Below are 21,104 nucleotides of genomic sequence, written 5' to 3' on the forward strand. Positions count from 1 at the left end.
CCTCATTGGTCTCCCAGTCGCAGCCGGCTGCGACACAGCCTCGGATCGAACCCGGGTCTGCAGTGACTCCTCTAGCACTGCGATGCGGTGCTTTAGACCGCTGTGCCACTCGGGAGGCCCAAATATTAAAGTGTTGAAGGAGAGTTCCATCTGTGCCACTGACTTAGTCTGGCTTTAATTCCAGTTTGTCTACAAATCAACAATTGATATGTTGGATTCACATCTCCATCTCAACCAAAATTCTATGTTAAAGAATAGGACTACATCAAACATGAATTTAAAGTTAATTTACATTTTGGTTTGATTTAGTGATAACACAATTGAATTTCAACTCACTTTTGGCAGTCTTTTTGAGTTGGTAAGTATATAGGTTGTAATCTCATTGATCAACGTCTCAACCAAATATTACGCAATTATTCACCTTGAAATTACGTGGTGTGCCCTGTGGGATAACACTGACTGACAGATACACTGGCTGGGTCAGAGATTGCAAGGTTTGCTCTTCCCCATTCACATAGTTACTTTGATCATGTTCCTGTGTGTTCCTGAGAAATGTATTAATGTGTGTGTGTGTTTTGTAGGTGTGCTGTTCAGTATTGAGGTAACATCTACGTTCTTTGCGGTGAGGAATTACTGGAGAGGGTTCTTCGCTGCTACCTTCAGTGCCTTCATCTTCAGAGTCCTGGCTGTGTGGAATAAAGACGAGGGTAAGACCGGTCTACATGTGTACTGAATGAAGATATAAACGCAACATGTAAAGTGTTTGTTTCATGAGCTGAAATAAAATATCCCAGAAATGTTCCATATTTACAAATAGCTTATTTCTCTCATATTTCGTGCACAAATTTGTTTACATTCCTGTTAGTGAGCATTTCTCCTTTGCCAAGATAATCCATCCACTTGACAGGTGTGGCATATCAAGAAGCTGATTAAATAGCATGATTATTACACAGGCACACCTTGTGCTGAGGACAATAAAAGGCCACTCTAAAATGTGCAGTTTTGTCACACAACACAGTTTTGCCACAGATGCCTCAAGTTTTTTCCGGGAGCGTGCAATTGGCGTGCTGACTGCAGGAATTGCCACCAGAGCTTTTGCCAGAGAATTTAATGTTCATTTCTCTACCATTAGCCTCCTCCAATGTCGTTTTAGAGAATTTGGTAGTACTACCAACCGGCCTCACAACTCCAGACCACATGTAACCACGCCAGCCCAGGACCTCCACATAGTCTAAGACCAGTCACCCGGACGTCTGATGAAACTGGGTTTGCACAACTGAAGAATTTCTTCACAAACTGTAGAAACTGCCCACCTTCGATGGCCATTGGCACGCTAGAGAAGTGTCATGGTATTTCAAATTAATAATGATTAGAGACAAGGTCAATCCCCAATCAGGATCTAACTTTTTTCAAAATGTATTAATTACATTGATTAATTATTGCAATAATGAAGCTGGTCGACGAACCACCCTTAGATGATTCATTGAGAGCCCAACAAACAGATTTGAGCCACAGCATTTTATAGCAAAGTACATCCTACTGAATGTTCATGACAAACAACAGATGTGTGGAATGGGTCAAAAGATTAGACTTAGTATGAAAGAAATGAATAATTCACAGCAGACAGTATCTGCGGTAAAGCCTGTTCTCATTGTATGGAAACCAGAGTTTGGCCCTCAAGACGAGGGCTCTTAACTTGTACCTCACAGTACAGAAACACCAACTCATTCTATGGCATAAATCAATTGGCAGCTCAAGCTATCTCTATCTTGAGTAAACACCATGTCCTTGACCCAGACAAGCTGCAGGGAGCTGGAGTGGAAAACATCCCTTTACTATTTGTTAAGTATAATTGTTAATATTAAACAAAACAGGTAAACATGTTCATTTCTCTCTCACAGAAGTGTGCTCTTTATTGATGAATCCCGGTTTCAACTGTACTGGGCAGATGGCTGAAAGCGTGTATGGCGTTGTGTGGGCGAGCGGTTTGCTGATGTTAACGTTGTGAACAGAGTGCCCCATGGTGGAGGTGGGGTTATGGTATGGGCAGGCATAAGCTATGGACAACGGACACAATTGCGTTTAAATGATGGCACAGCGATACCGTGAGGAAATCCTGAGGCCCATTGTCGCGCAATTCATCCGCCGCAATCACCCAAAGTTTCAGCATGATAATACACAGCCTGCATACTCACCAGACATGTCACCCATAGAGTATGTTTGGGATACTCTGGATCTACGTGTACGACAGCTTGTTCCAGTTCCCACCAATATCCAGCAACTTCACACAGCCATTGAAGAGGAGTAGAACAGGAAACAATCAACAGCCTGATCAACTCTATGCAAAGGAGATGTGTCGCGTAGCATGAGGCAAATGGTGGTCACACCAGATACTGACTGGTTTTCTGATCCACACTCCTACTTTTTTTTAAGGTATCTGTGACCAACAGATGCATATCTGTATTCCCAGTCATGTGAAATCCATAGATTAGGGCCTAATGAATTTATTTCAATTGACTGATTTCCCGATATGAACTGTAACTCAGTAAAATCTCTGAAATCGTTGCATGTTGGGTTTTATTTTTGTTAAGTGTATATGGGTCATTCCACCAATTCGGTGCCTTTTGAGATGTGTGAAAATAACTTTGGAATTCACAGAATTTTAACAAACAAGTTTTCCCATCTCAGTAGGTTAAATAAAAAAATGACTATCAAGGGTCAAATAAAGTAACAGGAATGTTACATTGGCCATTAATCCCCTTGTGAAATGAGGAATGGAAACTTGTGTGTAACAGCAAGAGGCACTTGAGTGCAAGCTTCACAATTTGTAAAGATTGCTACCCTGTCTATCAATGGGTAACAGGTTGACGTGTTATGCTCGACCCGCTCAGTTTTCCACCTCAAAACACCAGAAAATGGTCAAAAAATAGTTCAGCCAGCTCTCCTGCTTTTACACCAACATTTTATGTTGAATTTTTCAGTTCACGTAATAGGGTTGACATTAAAATGAGGGACACACGTAAATGATTCACTAATCACATTAAATAAATAATAATCTTTCAGAAACAACAGCATAACCAGGGCTTTACAATAAGGGGGGAAACGTAGGGGTTAAGTGGGTTAAAATCTTCCTAGAAGTCAGAGGGTGCACAGAGGAACATGTTAAAATCTTCCTAGAAGTCAGAGGGTGCACAGAGGAACATGTTAAAATCTTCCTAGAAGTCAGAGGGTGCACAGAGGAACATGTTAAAATATTCCTAGAAGTCAGAGGGTGCACAGAGGAACATGTTAAAATCTTCCTAGAAGTCAGAGGGTGCACAGAGGAACATGTTAAAATCTTCCTAGAAGTCAGAGGGTGCACAGAGGAACATGTTAAAATCTTCCTAGAAGTCAGAGGGTGCACAGAGGAACATGTTAAAATCTTCCTAGAAGTCAGAGGGTGCACAGAGGAACATGTTAAAATCTTCCTAGAAGTCAGAGGGTGCACAGAGGAACATGTTAAAATGCAGAATTTTAGCACTTTAGCAAGTTTTTATTCATATAAAGAAATCAGATTTATTTAACTAAGCAGGTCAGTTAAAAGGAAATTCTTATTTACAATGGCGCCACTATCCATGTGGTCTATATTAAAGGGCTCCTCATTAAATATTAAAAGGCTTTTAAAAATCAGTATTGGTGCACAATTTCTTTTCAAATATCAACGGGATGCAATAGGCACTCATTTCGTGGAACAACCCATACAGTATACTGTATATTGGCACATGCAATCATTGATGTAAGGTCTGTACTGTATATAGCCCCTTAAAAGCATTTTGATAATGATGAATCACTCTCTCTCCATCCCTCACTCCCTCCCTCCGTCCTACACAGAGACCATCACAGCTCTGTTTAAAACCCGTTTCCGTCTGGACTTCCCCTTTGACCTCCAGGAGCTCCCAGCCTTCGCTGTCATTGGGTGAGTCTAAGTTGTCTTCAATTAGCTAGTGAGGTCTTCGTTGCCTCTGTTAGCCAGTGAGCCCTACGTTGCCTCTGTTAGCCAGTGAGCCCTACATTGCCTCTGTTAGACAGTGAGCCCTACGTTTCCTCTGTTAGACAGTGAGCCCTACGTTGCCTCTGTTAGCCAGTGAGCCCTACATTGCCTCTGTTAGCGAGTGAGCTTTTCGTTGCCTCTGTTAGACAGTGAGCCCTACGTTTCCTCTGTTAGACAGTGAGCCCTACGTTTCCTCTGTTAGACAGTGAGCCCTACGTTGCCTCTGTTAGACAGTGAGCCCTACGTTGCCTCTGTTAGACAGTGAGCCCTACGTTGCCTCTGTTAGACAGTGAGCCCTACGTTGCCTCTGTTAGCCAGTGAGCCCTACGTTGCCTCTGTTAGCCAGTGAGCCCTACGTTGCCTCTGTTAGACAGTGAGCCCTACGTTTCCTCTGTTAGACAGTGAGCCCTACGTTTCCTCTGTTAGACAGTGAGCCCTACGTTGCCTTTGTTAGACAGTGAGCCCTACGTTGCCTCTGTTAGACAGTGAGCCCTACGTTGCCTCTGTTAGCCAGTGAGCCCTACGTTTCCTCCGTTAGCCAGTGAGCCCTACGTTGCCTCTGTTAGCCAATGAGCCCTACGTTGCCTCTGTTAGCCAATGAGCCCTACGTTGCCTCTGTTAGCCAATGAGCCCTACGTTTCCTCCGTTAGCCAGTGAGCCCTACGTTTCCTCTGTTAGCCAGTGAGCCCTACGTTGCCTCTGTTAGCCAGTGAGCCCTACGTTGCCTCTGTTAGACAGTGAGCCCTACGTTGCCTCTGTTAGCAGGTGAAAGCTGGTGTGAGTGTTCAGGAGGATAGCCTCCTGACGTTAGTCACCTAACATTGATTATTCAGCTAGCGAGGTTGTGCATTTAGGACATCTTATTTTAGCTTGCTGTTACCGTAGTAGCGTAGCCTCTGGGCTTACCACATAACTGAATTAGACCAGAGCCTCTCTCTCTCTCTCTCGTCTCTCTCTCTCTTTCTTCATCTCAGAAGAAAGAACAGCCATCTACTACTTAACTCTGCATGTGCTCTCATTTTTGTCTGGTGGATGTCCTCCCTCTCGTGATCTGAGCAGTGAAGCTTTAACTCATAATCTAACAAAACGCTCCCTCCGGAGAACAGCCGTCTTATTTCACATTTAGAGAGAGAAAGAGTTTGTGTGTGTGTCTGTACGCAAGACCCTTTATGTGTGTATTTCAGTATCCTCTCCCTTGCCAATGCCTTGATGTCTTATGGGGAAAGTCGGTCAGTGTTTCAGTTAACTCTGACAGGGAGAGAGAGAGGGGGGAATTTGTCGTCTCTGCTACATGCTAGCTGGGGAAGACCTTTGTGTAGTAAACCCCTTCTAGCCTCTGAATTTATGTTTCAAACTTTCACTGGTACTCAGATGTAGTGTTCTGAGATACATACGTGCACACGTGCACACACACACATACACACAAACCAGTGGAGGCTGCTGAGGGGAGAACGGCTCCCCTCAGCATTGCTGAGGCTGGAACGGAGAAAATGGAATGGCATCAAACCATGTATTTGATACCATTCCACTGATTCTGCTCCAGCCTTTACCACGAGCCTGTCCTCCCCAATTAACGTGCCACCAAGCTCCTGCGACACAAACACACACACACACACTTATACATACACACACACACACACACACACACGTTTCAGAGAATAGCTTTAAAACATGTAGAAATGATTCTCCCTCATCCATTCATCATTTATTCAGGAGTATTTGACAGAATTCATTATGCAGGAACATGAATTTATGAGCATACATATACTTGGCTGTAGCTGAGGGGGAACTTTGGAAAGTACTTTTCAAAGGGCTTTGCTTGATTCTGGTGGCTAGAGAAACTGTCTCTTTTGCCTACTGACAGTTACACAAAGTGGACACATACTTGGTGCTCACTTAAAACACAAACATATATACATGTAAACCTGTCCCTCTCTCTTTCTCCACCTACATTTTCTTAATTTCATCTCCCTGTCCCTCTTCTCTCCATTGCCCCCAATTCCCTCCCATTCCTCTCTCAACCCTCCCTCCTCTACCCTCATCCTCTCTCCTCAGTATTGCCAGTGGTTTTGGCGGTGCATTGTTTGTCTACCTGAACAGACTGATAGTCCAGTTCATCAGGAAACAGAAGACCATCAACAAGTTCCTCATGAAGAAGTAAGTCATGATGTCATCAATGTCAGACAGAAGCCCCTACTGGGTCCCAGATAGTCCCTGTATCCTAGTGTCCCACAAACACACTAGCGCACACACTAGCGCACAACTAGATAGATTACTCTGTGAAATCAGCTCTATTGATGCAGATCTCTCCACAGCAGAGAAAAATGAAGACATTCATCTTGACAAGTGTTTATTAATGAATGGTGTTTACTCATCTCCCTATCAGACTGATGAATTAACTATCCTCAGATTTCTAAATGAATGTAATGTTCTGTACATCACTCAGCCATGGGAAGGTTTTGGGGACAGTTTGGTTTTGAAGAGTAAACAGTAATGACTAAACACCCTTTTGCTTTCTCCTCCTCTCCCCCTCCTTCCCTCGTGCCTCTTCTCTCAGGCGTCTGCTGTATCCAGCCCTGGTCACTCTGCTGGTGTCTACGCTAACATTTCCCCCCGGCTTCGGACAGTTCATGGCAGGCAAGGTTAGTTCCACTCAGTGTTTTTACTTCTTTACATAGAGGCAGAGTCTACCTCCAACCCTCTCCTCTTTCTGTCTCTGTAATGATAGGGTGTCAGACTCTTGGTCTATTTCTGCTACAATAAGCTGTTGATTCTGTTGCTCCCTAAAGTCTAGCTACAGCATCACACACAACTACACACCGTCTTCTAGACCCCCACTCAGCTTCACAAGCCTTAAGCCAAACCACTTCAAATTAAATCATCACATCCATTGCCTAAAGTGAAACCGCTTTCCATAATGGTCTTCCTAATAAAATGGATGTGTTGTACCCAATTTCAAATCACCTCCTAGCACTTACCCTGTGGCACTTCATGTAGATTGGGATAGCACTAATGTAATCGCTTCTCCTTTCCCTCTGAAAGGCTAGGATGAATTCTTGATGTGTTGCTTATACCTATCCAATCCTTTCAGATCTACTTAAATGCTTTGGGTTAGGAGCTAGGGACCAATATGGGATATATAAAAAATAAAAAATGCCTGTTGACTTTAGCCCTCTGTCTGTCTGTTATGTTGTCACTTCCTGTTTCCCCCATGCAGCTGACCCAGAAGGAGTCCCTGGTGACGTTGCTAGACAACCGGACATGGGCCAAGCAGGGCATAGCCGAGGGGTTTGACTACATCGGCAACTCCCAGGCCTGGAATCACCCCCAGGTCAATGTCTTTGTCACCCTCGTCCTCTTCATCGTAATGAAGGTAGGCACACCATCATCATCATCATCATCCACTTTGTTCTCATCTCTCCTTTTCTTTATAATCACCTATTATTTGTTTAATTCCCTGTTACATTTCTCCCTTCCCACTACATGTGGCATGTCTCAATAGTCTGAAGTAACGTTCTTCCCATTGACATGACAGGTGAAGGTAATACAGCAGGATCCTGTCCATTCATTTAAATGAAAGTAGAGGAGGCCGTTGTGGAGAATTTATACCCAGCTCAGTGTTAAATGAGGGTACGGCTTGTGCGTATTGAGATCCATCCCAGTTTTATATGAGGGTTAGGCTTGTGGTCTATTGAGACCCATCCCAGTGTTATGAGGGTTAGGGTTTTGGAGTATTGAGACCCAGCCCAGTGTTAAATGAGGGTTAGGCTTGTGGAGTATTGAGACCCAGCCCAGTGTTATGAGGGTTAGGGTTTTGGAGTATTGAGACCCAGCCCAGTGTTAAATGAGGGTTAGGCTTGTGGAGTATTGAGACCCAGCCCAGTGTTAAATGAGGGTTAAGCTTGTGGAGTATTGAGACCCAGCCCAGTGTTAAATGAGGGTTAGGCTTGTGGAGTATTGAGACCCAGCCCAGTGTTATGAGGGTTAGGGTTTTGGAGTATTGAGACCCAGCCCAGTGTAATATGAGGGCAGGTGAAGCATCAGGTTATTACCTTGTTGGGATTTGATTAGGTTTTTATGTAACCTTTGTGTAGGTTCTGTGTCGTGTGTGTGAGAGAGACAATAGGCTGTGAGAGACAATAGGCTGTGTAATGCAGTTAAAGTCCCTGGATAGAGAGAGAAACAAGGAACCACAGAGGGATAGAGAGACAAAAGTGGGTGGATAAAAGTTATATAAGCATTAGATATTGAGTGTGATGATCCTGCTGTAATGGAAGATAAATACTCTATACACTTTCTCTTTCTCTCCTTCGCTCTCTCACTCATCCTACCTCACTTTCTTTTTTTGCCTTCTGTACTTTATCTCAAATAATCTGAAAAGAAAATGTCATTATACTTTTTGGAACACAGTGAGACCAATCTACTCTACTCTTGTCATGCCCTGACCATAGAGAGCCCTTGGTTCTCTATGGTGTAGTAGGTCAGGGCGTGACTAGGGGGTGTTCTAGGTTATATGTTGGTGCTCTTAGTATGGTTCCCAATTAGAGGCAGCTGATGCAGCTGATGTTCGTTGTCTCTAATTGAGGATCATACTTAAGGGTTCCCTGTTCCCACCTGCTTTGTGGGATATTGTTTTTGAGTTAGTGCATGTTGCACCTTAGTACTGCACGGTCGTTGTTTGTTTCCTGGTTTGTTTTAAGTTTCACTAAAAATAAAGATGTGGAACTCCAATCACCCTGCGCCTTGGTCGGTCTCTCCACACAACTCTAAATTACCCCTCTGATGGTACTGTTCCAACCTCCAACCTCACTCCCAACTTGGCCAGACCAGTTCCTCGGGAGGGAGGGGGGGGGGTAATTTAATGTCTAATTACATGGTGTAGTTTAAAGCGCCCAGAGTGGTAGTTTGTTTCTCCCACACTATGCAAATGGACCAAACATTTAGTAGACAGACACAGACAGACAGACTTTCTATGGATTGATTCTCTCTATGATATTACTCATAGGATGTCTTCTCTATCGCAGACTGACCGTTTTTAGCTATCACACTGCATTGAGACGACTTTTTGACCCCAATAGGTTTTTTGCAGTCGTTCTCCAGTCCTCTGTTGGAGGGTGGTGGCAGCCCAGTAATTGGAGTGGGAATAAGAGTAGGGCCTCCCCCTAGGGGCCCGGGCGATAGACTGTCCTCTGGTTCTGTCAAACACAAATGTTATAAAATGGCGCCGATGGATAGGGCTGCCATGTTTCTAGCTCTTAGGAAACTTTTCAGTATTATGTTGTTTAATGTGTTATTACATTATTAGCCCAGGAAATGTTTTGTGTTATTACATACAGCCAGGAAGAACTTTTGGATATCAGAGTGGCGGTAAGAGTGGCGGTAACTCACCAGCATTACTAGGAATACGACATTCCCGAATCAGATTCTTTGTTCGTACCCCCAGGGCCATTGAACTCATTCCCGAGGCTGTTCCAGGACACCGCCGGCGGAAAAGGGGGTACTCAGAGTGAATTTAGTCTGACTCAGGAGACGCGCACACCACCCTCTGCTTCCCAGTATATTACTTGCTAATGTTCAATAATAATAATAAAGTTGACGAGGTCAGGGCGAGGATTTCCTTCCGGAGCGGCATGACTCTCTCAGGATATACTGTCTGAGTGCGTACAGCCAGTTGGGTTCTCAGTTCATCACGCAGACAGGAATACATAGATGTTTCATGATTAACTACTCATGGTGTGATTGTAATAACATACAGGAACTCAAGTCCTTTTGTTCACCCAACCTAGAATACTTCTAAATCAAATGCCGACCGTATTACCTCCCAAGAGTGTTCTCTTCGAGTTATAGTCACTCTTCAGGTTAAGACGTTTAAGCGTGTTAACCCTCGCAAGGCTGCCGGGCCAGACGGTATCCCTAGCCGCATCCTCAGAGCATGCGCAGACCAGTTGGCTGGAGTGTTTATGGACATATTCAATCTATCCCTATCCTAGTCTGTTGTCCCCACATGCTTCAAGATGTCCACCATTGTTCCTGTTCCCGAAAAAGCTAAGATAATTGAACTAAATGACTATCACCTCATAGCACACACTTCTGTACACTCATGAAGTGCTTTGAGAGACAAGTCAAGGATCTTATCGCCTCCAACTTACTCGACACCCTAGACCCACTTCAATTTGCTTACTGCCCCTATAGATCCACAGACGATGCATTCGCCATCGCACTGCACACTGCCCTATCCCATCTGGACAAGAGGAATACCTATGTAAGAATGCTGTTCATTGACTACACCTCAGTCTTCCACACCATAGTACCCCCTTAAGCTCGGTCCCTGGGTCTGAACCCCACCCTATGCAACTGGGTCCTGGACTTCCTGACGGGCTGCCTCCCAGTTGGTGAAAGTGGGCAACAACACCTCCACTGCACTGATCGTCAACACTACCCTCTCGAGAGCCCTGCATGGAGAGATTGAATATATCCATACAGTCTGAGATGCTGTCTGGGCCGGCAGCTTTGCAAGGGTTATTACCACACTTAAATATCAGCAGCATACCACCCTGCATACCACTGCTGGCTTGTTTCTGAAGCTAAGCAGGGTTGGTCCTGGTCAATTCCTGGATGGGAGACCAGATGCTGCTGGAAGTGGTGTTGGAGGGCCAGTAGGAGGCACTTTTTCCTCTGGTCTAAAAAAATATCCCAATGCCCCAGGGCCTACACTGCCCTGTGTAGGGTGCCATCTTTCGGATGGGACGTTAAATGGGTGTCCTGACTCTCTGAGGTCATTAAAGATCCCATGGCACTTATCGTAAGAGGAGGAGTGTTAACCCCAGTGTCCTGGCTAAATTCCCAATCTGGCCCTCAAACCATCACGGTCACCTAATAATCCCCAGTTTACAATTGGCTCATTCATCCCCCTCCTCTCCCCTGTAACTATTCCTCAGGTCGTTGCTGTAAATGAGAACGTGTTCTCAGTCAACTTACCTGGTAAAATAACGGATAACTAAAACATGTAAAAAATCGTACTTGTGTCGGCCATGGAGAACGAGAGCTCACAATCCTTGGGAGCGGCCCACATCGGTGGCACTGTGTTATCCTCAAAGCGGGTGAAGAAGTGTTTAGCTTGTCCGGGAGCAAGACATAGGTGTCCGGGTCATGGCTGGTTTTCCCTTTGTAATCCGTGATTGTCTGGAGTCCCTGCCACATGCATCTTGTGTCTGAGCCGTTTAAAATGCGACTCCACTTTGTCTCTGTACTGACATTTTGCCTGTTTGATTGCCTTACGAAGGGCATAACTGGACTGTTTGTATTTGACCATATTCCCAGTCACCTTGCTGTGGTTAAATGCAGTGTTTCGTGCTTTCAGTTTTGCACAAATGCTGCAATCTAGCCATGGTTAGACATCCCCTATGCACTTCCTGATGAACTCAGTCATCGTGTCAGTGTATACGTCATAGTGTTTCTCATAGATAACCCAGAACATATCCCAGTCCAGGGGATCAAAACAATCTTGAAGCATGGGTTCTGATTGGTCAGGCCAGCGTCGATTAGAACTTAGCATGGGTACTTCCTATTTGAGTTTCTGCCTATAGGAAGAGAGGAGCAAAAATTAGTTGTGATCTGATTTGCCCAAGGGAGGGCGGGGGAGTGCCTTGTACCCATCTCGGAAGCGAGAGTAACAATGGTCTAGAGTTTTTAAAGTGCGAGTACTGCAGGCAATATGTTGATAGAACATCGGTAGCATTTTCTTCAGGTTTGCTTTGTTAAAGTCCCTAGCTACAATAAAAGCGGCGTCAGATTATTCAGTTTCCAGTTTGCACAAAGTCCAGTGTAGCTCCTTGGGAGCCATCGTGGCATCGGCCTACGCGGCTGTGATGATAACCAAAGAGAATTCTCTTGGGAGGTAATACGGTCGGCATTTGATTGTGAAGTATTCTAGGTTGGGTGAACAAAAGGACTTGAGTTTCTATACATTATCACAATCACACCTTGAGTATTTAATCATGATATATACACCTCCGCCTTTCTTCTTCCTGGAGAGTTCTTTATCCCTAGCTGTGCAATGAATAGCTGCCCTGCCTGCGGTCCCAGCCTACTATATGGACGGGGACAGTATATCCGGAGAGAGGTATGTTAATGTCTCTCTGGAAGAAGATTCTCAACCTGAGCTCGTCTACTTTATTGTCCAGGGACTGAACATTAGCGAGTAATATACTCGGAAGCTGTGTATGGTGTGCACGCCTCCTGATTTGGACTACAAGTCCACTCAGAATACCTCTTCTTCACCGGCGGCATCTTGGAGCAGCCTCTGGGATAAGTTCAATCGCCTTGGAGGGTACGAACAAAGGATCCAATTCAGGAAAGTAGAAATTCTGGTCGAAAATGCTGGTGAGTTAACGCCGCTCTGATATCCCAAAGCTATTTCCGGCAGTATGTAATAATGCAAAAAAAATTCTGGGCTAATAATGTAAGAAATAACACCAACAAAAAAAGACTCAAAAGTTTCTTAGGAGCCAGAAACAGCGCGTCCATGTCTATCGGCAGCGACTTCTTGTGTGTGTGTTCTCCAGCTCTGCCTGGCTCTCTATAAACATTATAAACCTCTCCATTACCATAGAAACCTCCATCTCCCTTTTACAGGCCCACACTCACCTGTGGCCCACGTTTACTGTGTGTCTGTCTGTGCTTTTGCCTAGTGAGTGAGAGAAATGACAGACGAGAACAGAGTTAGAGAAGAGACATGGAGGAAGCAAGAGTCAAACAAAACTAGGAAAAGGGGAGTTTTAAAGGAATTATAAAGATGAATATGAAGGAGATATAGGATAGGACTATAGCTACTATGCATTAGACTGTTACAGTACAGTTACAGTAGGATGTTACAGGAGCATGTTACAGTAGGATGTTGATGCGGTGGGTGTTCCCGTTGTTTTGCAGTGATTGCATCAGCTATTTTATGACCACCTTCCGCTGTTATTCTGTAAAGGTTGTTGGTTCTGGCACAGAAGGTCAGTAATCAGGGATTCTGTGATTTGGGATTACATTGTGTGTTTGCGTGTGTGTGCATGTGTTTAGTAGTTGAAGTCCCCTCTTGCAGCATCCCAAGGTCCACCTGGTCTGAAAGTTATATCTGAGGTATAGTACTATAGGTGATATTCTATGATGATACAGTAATAATGAAGCCAATATCTGTCTGCTCATACCTGCGTGAGTCAGCAAGAGCATCGCCTAGGCAACCCTGTGGCAGGGAGGTAAGAACCCAGGGTGACTGTCACTGGGCAGGGAGGCCAACGTCACCACCGCCCGTCACCATGGGAATAGCTGCCCTGCCTGCTGTCCTAGCGACTGCCAATGAAGGGGAAGTGACGTCATCGCACGCTGCCTAAATTATTTTCCTCGCACCTGTGTGTGCGTGTGCGTGTGTGTGCGTGCAAGACAGAGGGGACTAATTACTAGAGCAGTAATAATGATTTTATATCAAACAAGGCAGTCAACAGAAACCAAGCCTGGTCTCCTCTCTTATCATTAGAGACCAGAGAGAGAGGGATAGAAAGAAAGTGGTGGTGTGGAGGCAGATGAAAAAGGAGAGTGTTAGAAGAGAGAGCTGTGTTACTGTTAGGTAAGACAATTCAATTCTAGGGAACCCTGTAACCTTAAACTGAATAAGTGGATTGACATACAGCAGTGTCCACTCAATGCAATGCTGTGTGTGTGTCTTAAAGAAGTACAGAAAGGCACTATACACAAATACACACAGACAAATACTTGTTTTTTTCGCTCTACTTTTGTCTACCTACACACTCACACTCCTCCAGGTGCCATCTTAGTTCATACCTCTGTAATAACCTTAAGCCCATGTTATGAGTTTCCAGATCCATTGAACCTCTCTCCCTTATTGAAGTTTGCCTGGCCAGACTGTGTGTTCACCTTTTTGAGAAGTTAGATTGTAATTTTTGCCAAATTTCTGACCATTTCCATCATGGTGCATGGTAATTGACAGCATAACAGCTATTAGGTTAGACTATTACTTGTGTGTGTCATGCGTGGTGTCAAGTGGCAGCCCGCCACACACATTCTTCTCTGCCATGCTCCATTTTCCATCAATGACTCCTGCTGTGTGTGTTTGTGCCATGACACAGGTGTGTGTATGACGCAGTAATCCCCAATGACATTCACATATGTGTGAATGACGCAGTAATCCTCTGTGTTTGTTTGTGTGTGTGTGTGTGTGTGTGTGTGTGTGTGTGTGTGTGTGTGTGTGTGTGTGTGTGTGTGTGTGTGTGTGTGTGTTTGTGAGTGTGTGTGTGTGTGTGTTTGGATAGGTGTGAAAGCAGCATAGGGTGTAGAGTTACTGACAGAGATCCATTAGATCACACTGGCAGCTGGGCTTAATTACTGCTAACTAGAGAGAGAGGGAGGGAGAAAGCGGGAAAGAAAGAGATGTGAATGGGGGAAATGGAAAGGAGAGAGAGATGAGTGTAATTAAGAGGTCTATTTAAACCTCTAAACCAGGCAGATAGTTGTTGAGAGGTTTATGTAATGGCCACGTCACACTTCCATCCTCTCCTTGCAAAAACTGAATCCCTAGGGAGCTGTGGCTTCCGGAGAGGAAGTTCTCTTTATTTGGCCTGTGTGAAGGTTGTGTAGGGGTGTTTGTATGTGTGGGGTTGTGGCTATATTGGAAAGGTGTGTGTGTGTGTGTGTGTGTGTGTGTGTGTGTGTGTGTGTGTGTGTGTGTGTGTGTGTGTGTGTGTGTGTGTGTGTGTGTGTGTGTCACCGGTGACTAGGCTTGGTCAGTTCCAGAATTTCATACCGTTCCTCTGCCATCCCGGGATTTACGGTATTACCGGCATAGCACACAAAGGGGCGCTAAAAACACACAAAAAGCCCATTGTGCATCTATTACTAGAATTCTAACAAAATTAGCACAAGTAATATTAAAATCACATCGACGCTGTTAGCCAAAGGCTAATGAGTGAAAACCAACAAACTAATTGCAAATCCAGACAAATCCAGCTCATAAAGTTATACAAGCATAGCTAGTAGCTACCGAATGTCATTTTTGGTGAGTGTGGACATTTACAAGCGAAAGTGAACTAGACAAATTGTGCGAATGAACAAAGTTGTGATGCATGCTTTTCTAAAGGAAGAGCAGCATGTGTACATGGAGCAGAGGGTAGAAGAAAACAAATGCTAGCAGGAAGCACGGGGGAAAAATTGCCAGCTGTACAGAACTCATCCAGAACTCTTTGACTTCTGGCAGAAAATCATCTTAAGATTTCTGATGGCAAACATTTAGTGAGTGAATTGCATACAAGTGTAACTTCATCACCTCATGTACGCTGCAGAACGAGCACTCGCTGATAGATATAGAACACTACCACAGAGGGTTGGTGGCACTTTAATTGGGGAGGATGGGCTTGTTGTAATGGCTGAATCGGAATCAGTGGAATGGTATCAAATACATCAAACGCATTCATTCTGTTCCGGTCATTATTATGAGCCGTCCTCCCCTCAGCAGCCTCCACTGAACACTACTGTAACGGTTTTCTTGATGAGAAGGAGAGTCGGACCAAAATGCAGCGTGTAGATTGCGATCCATGTTTTAATGAACAAACGTAAAACACGAATCAATGCAAACACTACAAAATAAAGAACGTGATGAACGTAACGAAAACCTAAAACAGCCTATCTGGTGAAAAACACATAGACAGGAACAATCACCCACAAACACACAGTGAAACCAGGCTACCTAAATATGGTTCCCAATCAGAGACAATGACGAACACCTGCCTCTGATTGAGAACCATATCAGGCCGAACATAGAACTGGACAAACTAGACATGTAACATAGAATGCCCACTCAGATCACACCCTGACCAACCAAAACATAGAAATATACAAAGTAAACTATGGTCAGGGTGTGACAACTACTGCTTTCTCCGGTTGCGCTCTTTACAAACAAACGTGACTGGCGCAACTGTTCTAGCGAACTATGGTAAGCTTCATAATGTAAAATAATGTGACAGGTGAAATGAAGAACGCAATTTGCTTTATCTCCTAACGTATTGCACAAGTAGCTACAAATATTAAAATGTATTTAAAAACTTGTTATATTGAGCCTGAGTCCTTAGTGGTGAATTTCCACAACAAACTTCAAATAAATAGTTTTGACGGTATTCAAAAACCATCCCTTGAATTTTTCCAAATATCCCAGGATACGGTAAATAAAATAAAATAAAACTTGATTTGCCACATGCGCCGAATACAACAAGTGTAGACTTTACTGTGAAATGCTTACTTACAAGCCTTTAACCAACAGTGCAGTTCAAGAAGATGGCCCAAGCCTATCACTACTGACATTTCCTTTTGTTTGTCTCTAATTAGCCGCAGTGGCGACTGCATCTTCCAATCAGCTCGCTCATTATCCAGAGTTCAGTTCATATCAGGGTTTTCATCCAATGAAGGCAGTGTGTGACAGTTCAATCTCACCCAGATGGGGACTGACGTTAGCTAGTTCGCGCCTGGGAAGAGATGAGTCTATCACAATGGAGTATTTTCTTTTATAGTGCAGAATAAAAGACAGTACTGATCAGAAGTCAGAGCAGCTGAGTTAAATGGAGGATTGTCCTGTTAGCTGACTGAAATGCCACACTGTTCCCTCTGTGACTTTGTATCTGTGTGTCTGTCTCAGTTCTGGATGTCTGCTCTGGCCACCACCATTCCTGTGCCATGTGGAGCCTTCATGCCCGTCTTTGTCATTGGTAAGAGAAGTGTGTGTGTGTTTCAGCAATAATGTTAACCCTGGGAACATGCTATGCTATGCAGTCTTGTGAGTGTCTGTGTACCAGTGTGTTACGCTCTCATTAAATGTGTGTGTGTGTGTGTGTGTGTGTGTGTGTGTGTGTGTGTGTGTGTGTGTGTGTGTGTGTGTGTGTGTGTGTGTGTGTGTGTGTGTGTGTGTGTGTGTGTGTGTGTGTGTGTGTGCTAGGGGCAGCGTTTGGCCGTCTGGTCGGGGAGAGCATGGCTGCCTGGTTCCCTGATGGCATCCACTCTGATGGCACCATCTACCCCATAGTGCCAGGAGGGTACGCCGTTGTGGGTGAGTTACTGTAGACACACAGACACACACACACAAACAAAGACAAAGTTTGGTATAGCTAGACAAGATTAACAATACCTATTCAAGACTAGACACATCTAGACACCATTATTGTAACAATTAGGAAATAGAAAGCCAGATACAATAAGACACTGCTAGACCCAGTAGTAATATAAAGACATTTATGTCAAAGATAAAAACTAAATGATGCGCTTTAGAAGTCCCCTTTGGCAAGATGTCCTTTAATGTTGTTGCTATGAGTGATATTGCTGTTAGCGTTGTTGTTGACGGTTGTGCTGATTATGCTGTTGTTCAGTGTAGGGGTTGATGTCAACTGTGTTTGTGTCTAATGGGTGCTGATGTTGTTGACTCACCTCTAACTCAGCTTTCTGTCTCTCTGATGTTCCCTCTCTTTAATCTCAGCATGGCTACATTTACCCTCTCATTGTCTTTCTCTCTCAAATCAAATGAAATCGCGCTCTCTTTCCTCACTCCATCCTTATGTTAGGAATAATCAACCTTCTCTCTCTCCTCTATCACTGCTGCCCACTCTCTCCACTCCTTCTTCTTCCTCTCATTATATCCACTCACCTCTTTTTCTTTGTTCAATAACGGTTACAAAATATTGAAGATGTTTAAAATGTTTAACTTTTTAAACTTTTTTATCTTTGACCTTGTGAGGTACAGTCATCTCGCCCATCCCTAATCCATCCCTCCCTTCCCCTCTCCTCCCTCCCTCCCTCCCCTCTCCTCCCTCCCTCCTTCCCTCCCTTCTCATCCCTCCCCCCCTTCGCCCCTCCTCACTTTGTTGTTCCAGTATTATTGATGAAGGCTCAGTATAGAGTTGAGGGCATGAGATGTATTATTGCACTGATTACTTTACTAATGTCAATGGACAGTAACCTTTATCTGTACCCATTCCTTCCTCTCCTGCTCTCTTCCTTTCTTCCTCTCACCCTCTCTTCTCTCCTCCCCCCTCCCTTCCTCTCCTCATCTCCCAGGTGCGGCAGCCCTGTCTGGAGCGGTGACCCACACGGTGTCGACAGCGGTCATTGTGTTTGAGCTGACGGGTCAGATCAGCCACATCCTGCCGGTGATGATAGCGGTAATACTGGCCAACGCTGTGGCCCAGTCCCTCCAGCCCTCGCTATATGACTCCATCATCAGGATCAAGAAACTACCCTACCTCCCTGAGCTGGGCTGGGGACACCACGAGTACGTAGGACTACACTTCTATCTATCAATCTATCTACGTTAACTGTCTATCTTTGTTAACTATCAATCTATCTACGTTAACTATCTATCTATCTAAGTTAATAATATCTTCTTATGGATCAAATCCCGTTAGCGGGATCGTTTTGACAACATCCGGTGAAATGGCAGAGCTCCAAATTCAAATTAAATTATAAAAAATATTTAACTTTCATAAAATCACAAGTGCAATACAGCAAAATGAAGCTTAATTTCTTGAAATAATGTCAGATTTCAAAAAGGCTTTACGGCGAAAGCAAACCATGCTATTATCTGAGGACAGCACCCCATCATACAAACACATGACAATCATATTTCAACCCGCCAACAAAACTCAGAAATAACGATATAATTCATGCCTTACCTTTGAAGATCTTCTCCTGTTGGCACTCCAATATGTCCTAGAAACATCACAAATGGTCCTTTTGTTCAATTCATTCCATCGTTATATCCCCAAAATTTCCATTTATTTGGCGCGTTTGATTCAGAAAAACAGGATAAGACAGGATAAACTGTGTTCAATAGCGGATAAAATGAAAGTGGAGCGAGCTTCAGGTCGCGCGCCCCAAACAAAACAGTCCACTTGGCTCGACTCCCAGAAAGGAAAGGTTACTTCTTAATTTCTCAAAGGAAAAACATCAACCAATTTCTAAAGAATGTTGACATCTAGTGGAAGCCATAGGAACTGCAACCAGATGCTTCATAAATCTAGTATCCCATAGAAAACTAATTGAAAACACAGTCATCTCAAAAAATAAAATTCCTGGATGGTTTGTCCTGCCAAATTTATTTATTTTTAAATTTTATTTCACCTTTATTTAACCAGGTAGGCTAGTTGAGAACAAGTTCTCATTTGCAACTGCGACCTGGCCAAGATAAAGCATAGCAGTGTGAACAGACAACACAGAGTTACACATGGAGTAAACAATTAACAAGTCAATAACACAGTAGAAAAAAAAGAGAGTCTATATACATTGTTTGCAAACGGCATGAGGAGGTAGGCGAATAATTACAATTTTGCAGATTAACACTGGAGTGATAAATGATCAGATGGTTATGTACAGGTAGAGATATTGGTGTGCAAAAGAGCAGAAAATAAATAAATAAAAACAGTATGGGGATGAGGTAGGTGAAAATGGGTGGGCTATTTACCAATAGACTATGTACAGCTGCAGCGATCGGTTAGCTGCTCAGATAGCAGATGTTTGAAGTTGGTGAGGGAGATAAAAGTCTCCAACTTCAGCGATTTTTGCAATTCGTTCCAGTCACAGGCAGCAGAGAACTGGAACGAAAGGCGGCCAAATGAGGTGTTGACTTTAGGGATGATCAGTGAGATACACCTGCTGGAGCGCGTGCTACGGGTGGGTGTTGCCATCGTGACCAGTGAACTGAGATAAGGCGGAGCTTTACCTAGCATGGACTTGTAGATGACCTGGAGCCAGTGGGTCTGGCGACGAATATGTAGCGAGGGCCAGCCGACTAGAGCATACAAGTCGCAGTGGTGGGTGGTATAAGGTGCTTTAGTAACAAAACGGATGTCACTGTGATAAACTGCATCCAGTTTGCTGAGTAGAGTATTGGAAGCCATTTTGTAGATGACATCGCCGAAGTCAAGGATTGGTAGGATAGTCAGTTTTACTAGGGTAAGTTTGGCGGCGTGAGTGAAGGAGGCTTTGTTACGGAATAGAAAGCCGACTCTAGATTTGATTTTAGATTGGAGATGTTTGATATGAGTCTGGAAGGAGAGTTTACAGTCTAGCCAGACACCTAGGTACTTATAGATGTCCGCATATTCTAGGTCGGAACCATCCAGGGTGGTGATGCTAGTCGGGCGTGCGGGTGCAGGCAGCGAACGGTTGAAAAGCATGCATTTGGTTTTACTAGCGTTTAAGAGCAGTTGGAGGCCACGGAAGGAATGTTGTATGGCATTGAACCTCGTTTGGAGGTTAGATAGCACAGTGTCCAGGGACGGGACGGAAGTATACAGAATGGTGTCGTCTGCGTAGAGGTGGATCAGGGAATCACCCGCAGCAAGAGCAACATCATTGATATATACAGAGAAAAGAGTCGGCCCGAGAATTGAACCCTGTGGCACCCCCATAGAGACTGCCAGAGGACCGGACAGCATGCCCTCCGATTTGACACACTGCACTCTGTCTACAAAGTAGTGAGTCTGCGATAAGAATATGGTGATTGACAGAGTCGAAAGCCTTGGCCAGGTCGATGAAGACGGCTGCACAGTACTGTCTTTTATCGATGGCGGTTATGATATCGTTTAGTACCTTGAGCGTGGCTGAGGTGCACCCGTGACCGGCTCGGAAACCAGATTGCACAACGGAGAAGGTACGGTGGGATTCGAGATGGTCAGTGACTTGTTTGTTGACTTGGCTTTCGAAGACCTTAGATAGGCAGGGCAGGATGGATATAGGTCTGTAACTGTAAATAAGTTATGTTATACTCACAGACATGTTTTTAACAGTTTTAGAAACTTTAGAGTATTTCTATCTAGCATATCCTAGCTTCTGGGCCTGAGAAACAGGGAGTTTACTTTGGGCACGCTTTTCATCCGGATGTGAAAATAACGCCCCCTAGCCCAAAGACCCCTAGCCCAAATACCGCCCCCTAGCCCACTATCTAAATCAAATCAAATCAAATGTATTTATATAGCTCTTCGTACATCAGCTGATATCTCAAAGTGCTGTACAGAAACCCAGCCTAAAATCCCAAACA

The 21,104-nt window shown here is 44.2% G+C and overlaps 1 protein-coding gene across 4 annotated transcripts in view; it reads left to right on the plus strand.

Moving 5' to 3' along the window:
• LOC139385686 (chloride channel protein 2-like) overlaps positions 1 to 21,104 on the plus strand; it is a 186,469-nt gene that overhangs the window by 117,634 nt on the left and 47,731 nt on the right. For all 4 annotated transcript variants that reach the window (XM_071130956.1, XM_071130955.1, XM_071130957.1 and 1 more), the window contains 8 exons: positions 582 to 707; positions 3,871 to 3,955; positions 6,086 to 6,187; positions 6,588 to 6,672; positions 7,248 to 7,403; positions 16,716 to 16,785; positions 17,013 to 17,123; positions 18,125 to 18,338. In XM_071130956.1, coding sequence (XP_070987057.1) covers positions 582 to 707; positions 3,871 to 3,955; positions 6,086 to 6,187; positions 6,588 to 6,672; positions 7,248 to 7,403; positions 16,716 to 16,785; positions 17,013 to 17,123; positions 18,125 to 18,338 — 949 coding nt within the window. The remainder of the gene's footprint in view (positions 1 to 581; positions 708 to 3,870; positions 3,956 to 6,085; positions 6,188 to 6,587; positions 6,673 to 7,247; positions 7,404 to 16,715; positions 16,786 to 17,012; positions 17,124 to 18,124; positions 18,339 to 21,104) is intronic.

This window comes from Oncorhynchus clarkii, chromosome 27 (assembly GCF_045791955.1).
Source record: "Oncorhynchus clarkii lewisi isolate Uvic-CL-2024 chromosome 27, UVic_Ocla_1.0, whole genome shotgun sequence".
Lineage (NCBI taxonomy): Eukaryota > Metazoa > Chordata > Actinopteri > Salmoniformes > Salmonidae > Oncorhynchus > Oncorhynchus clarkii.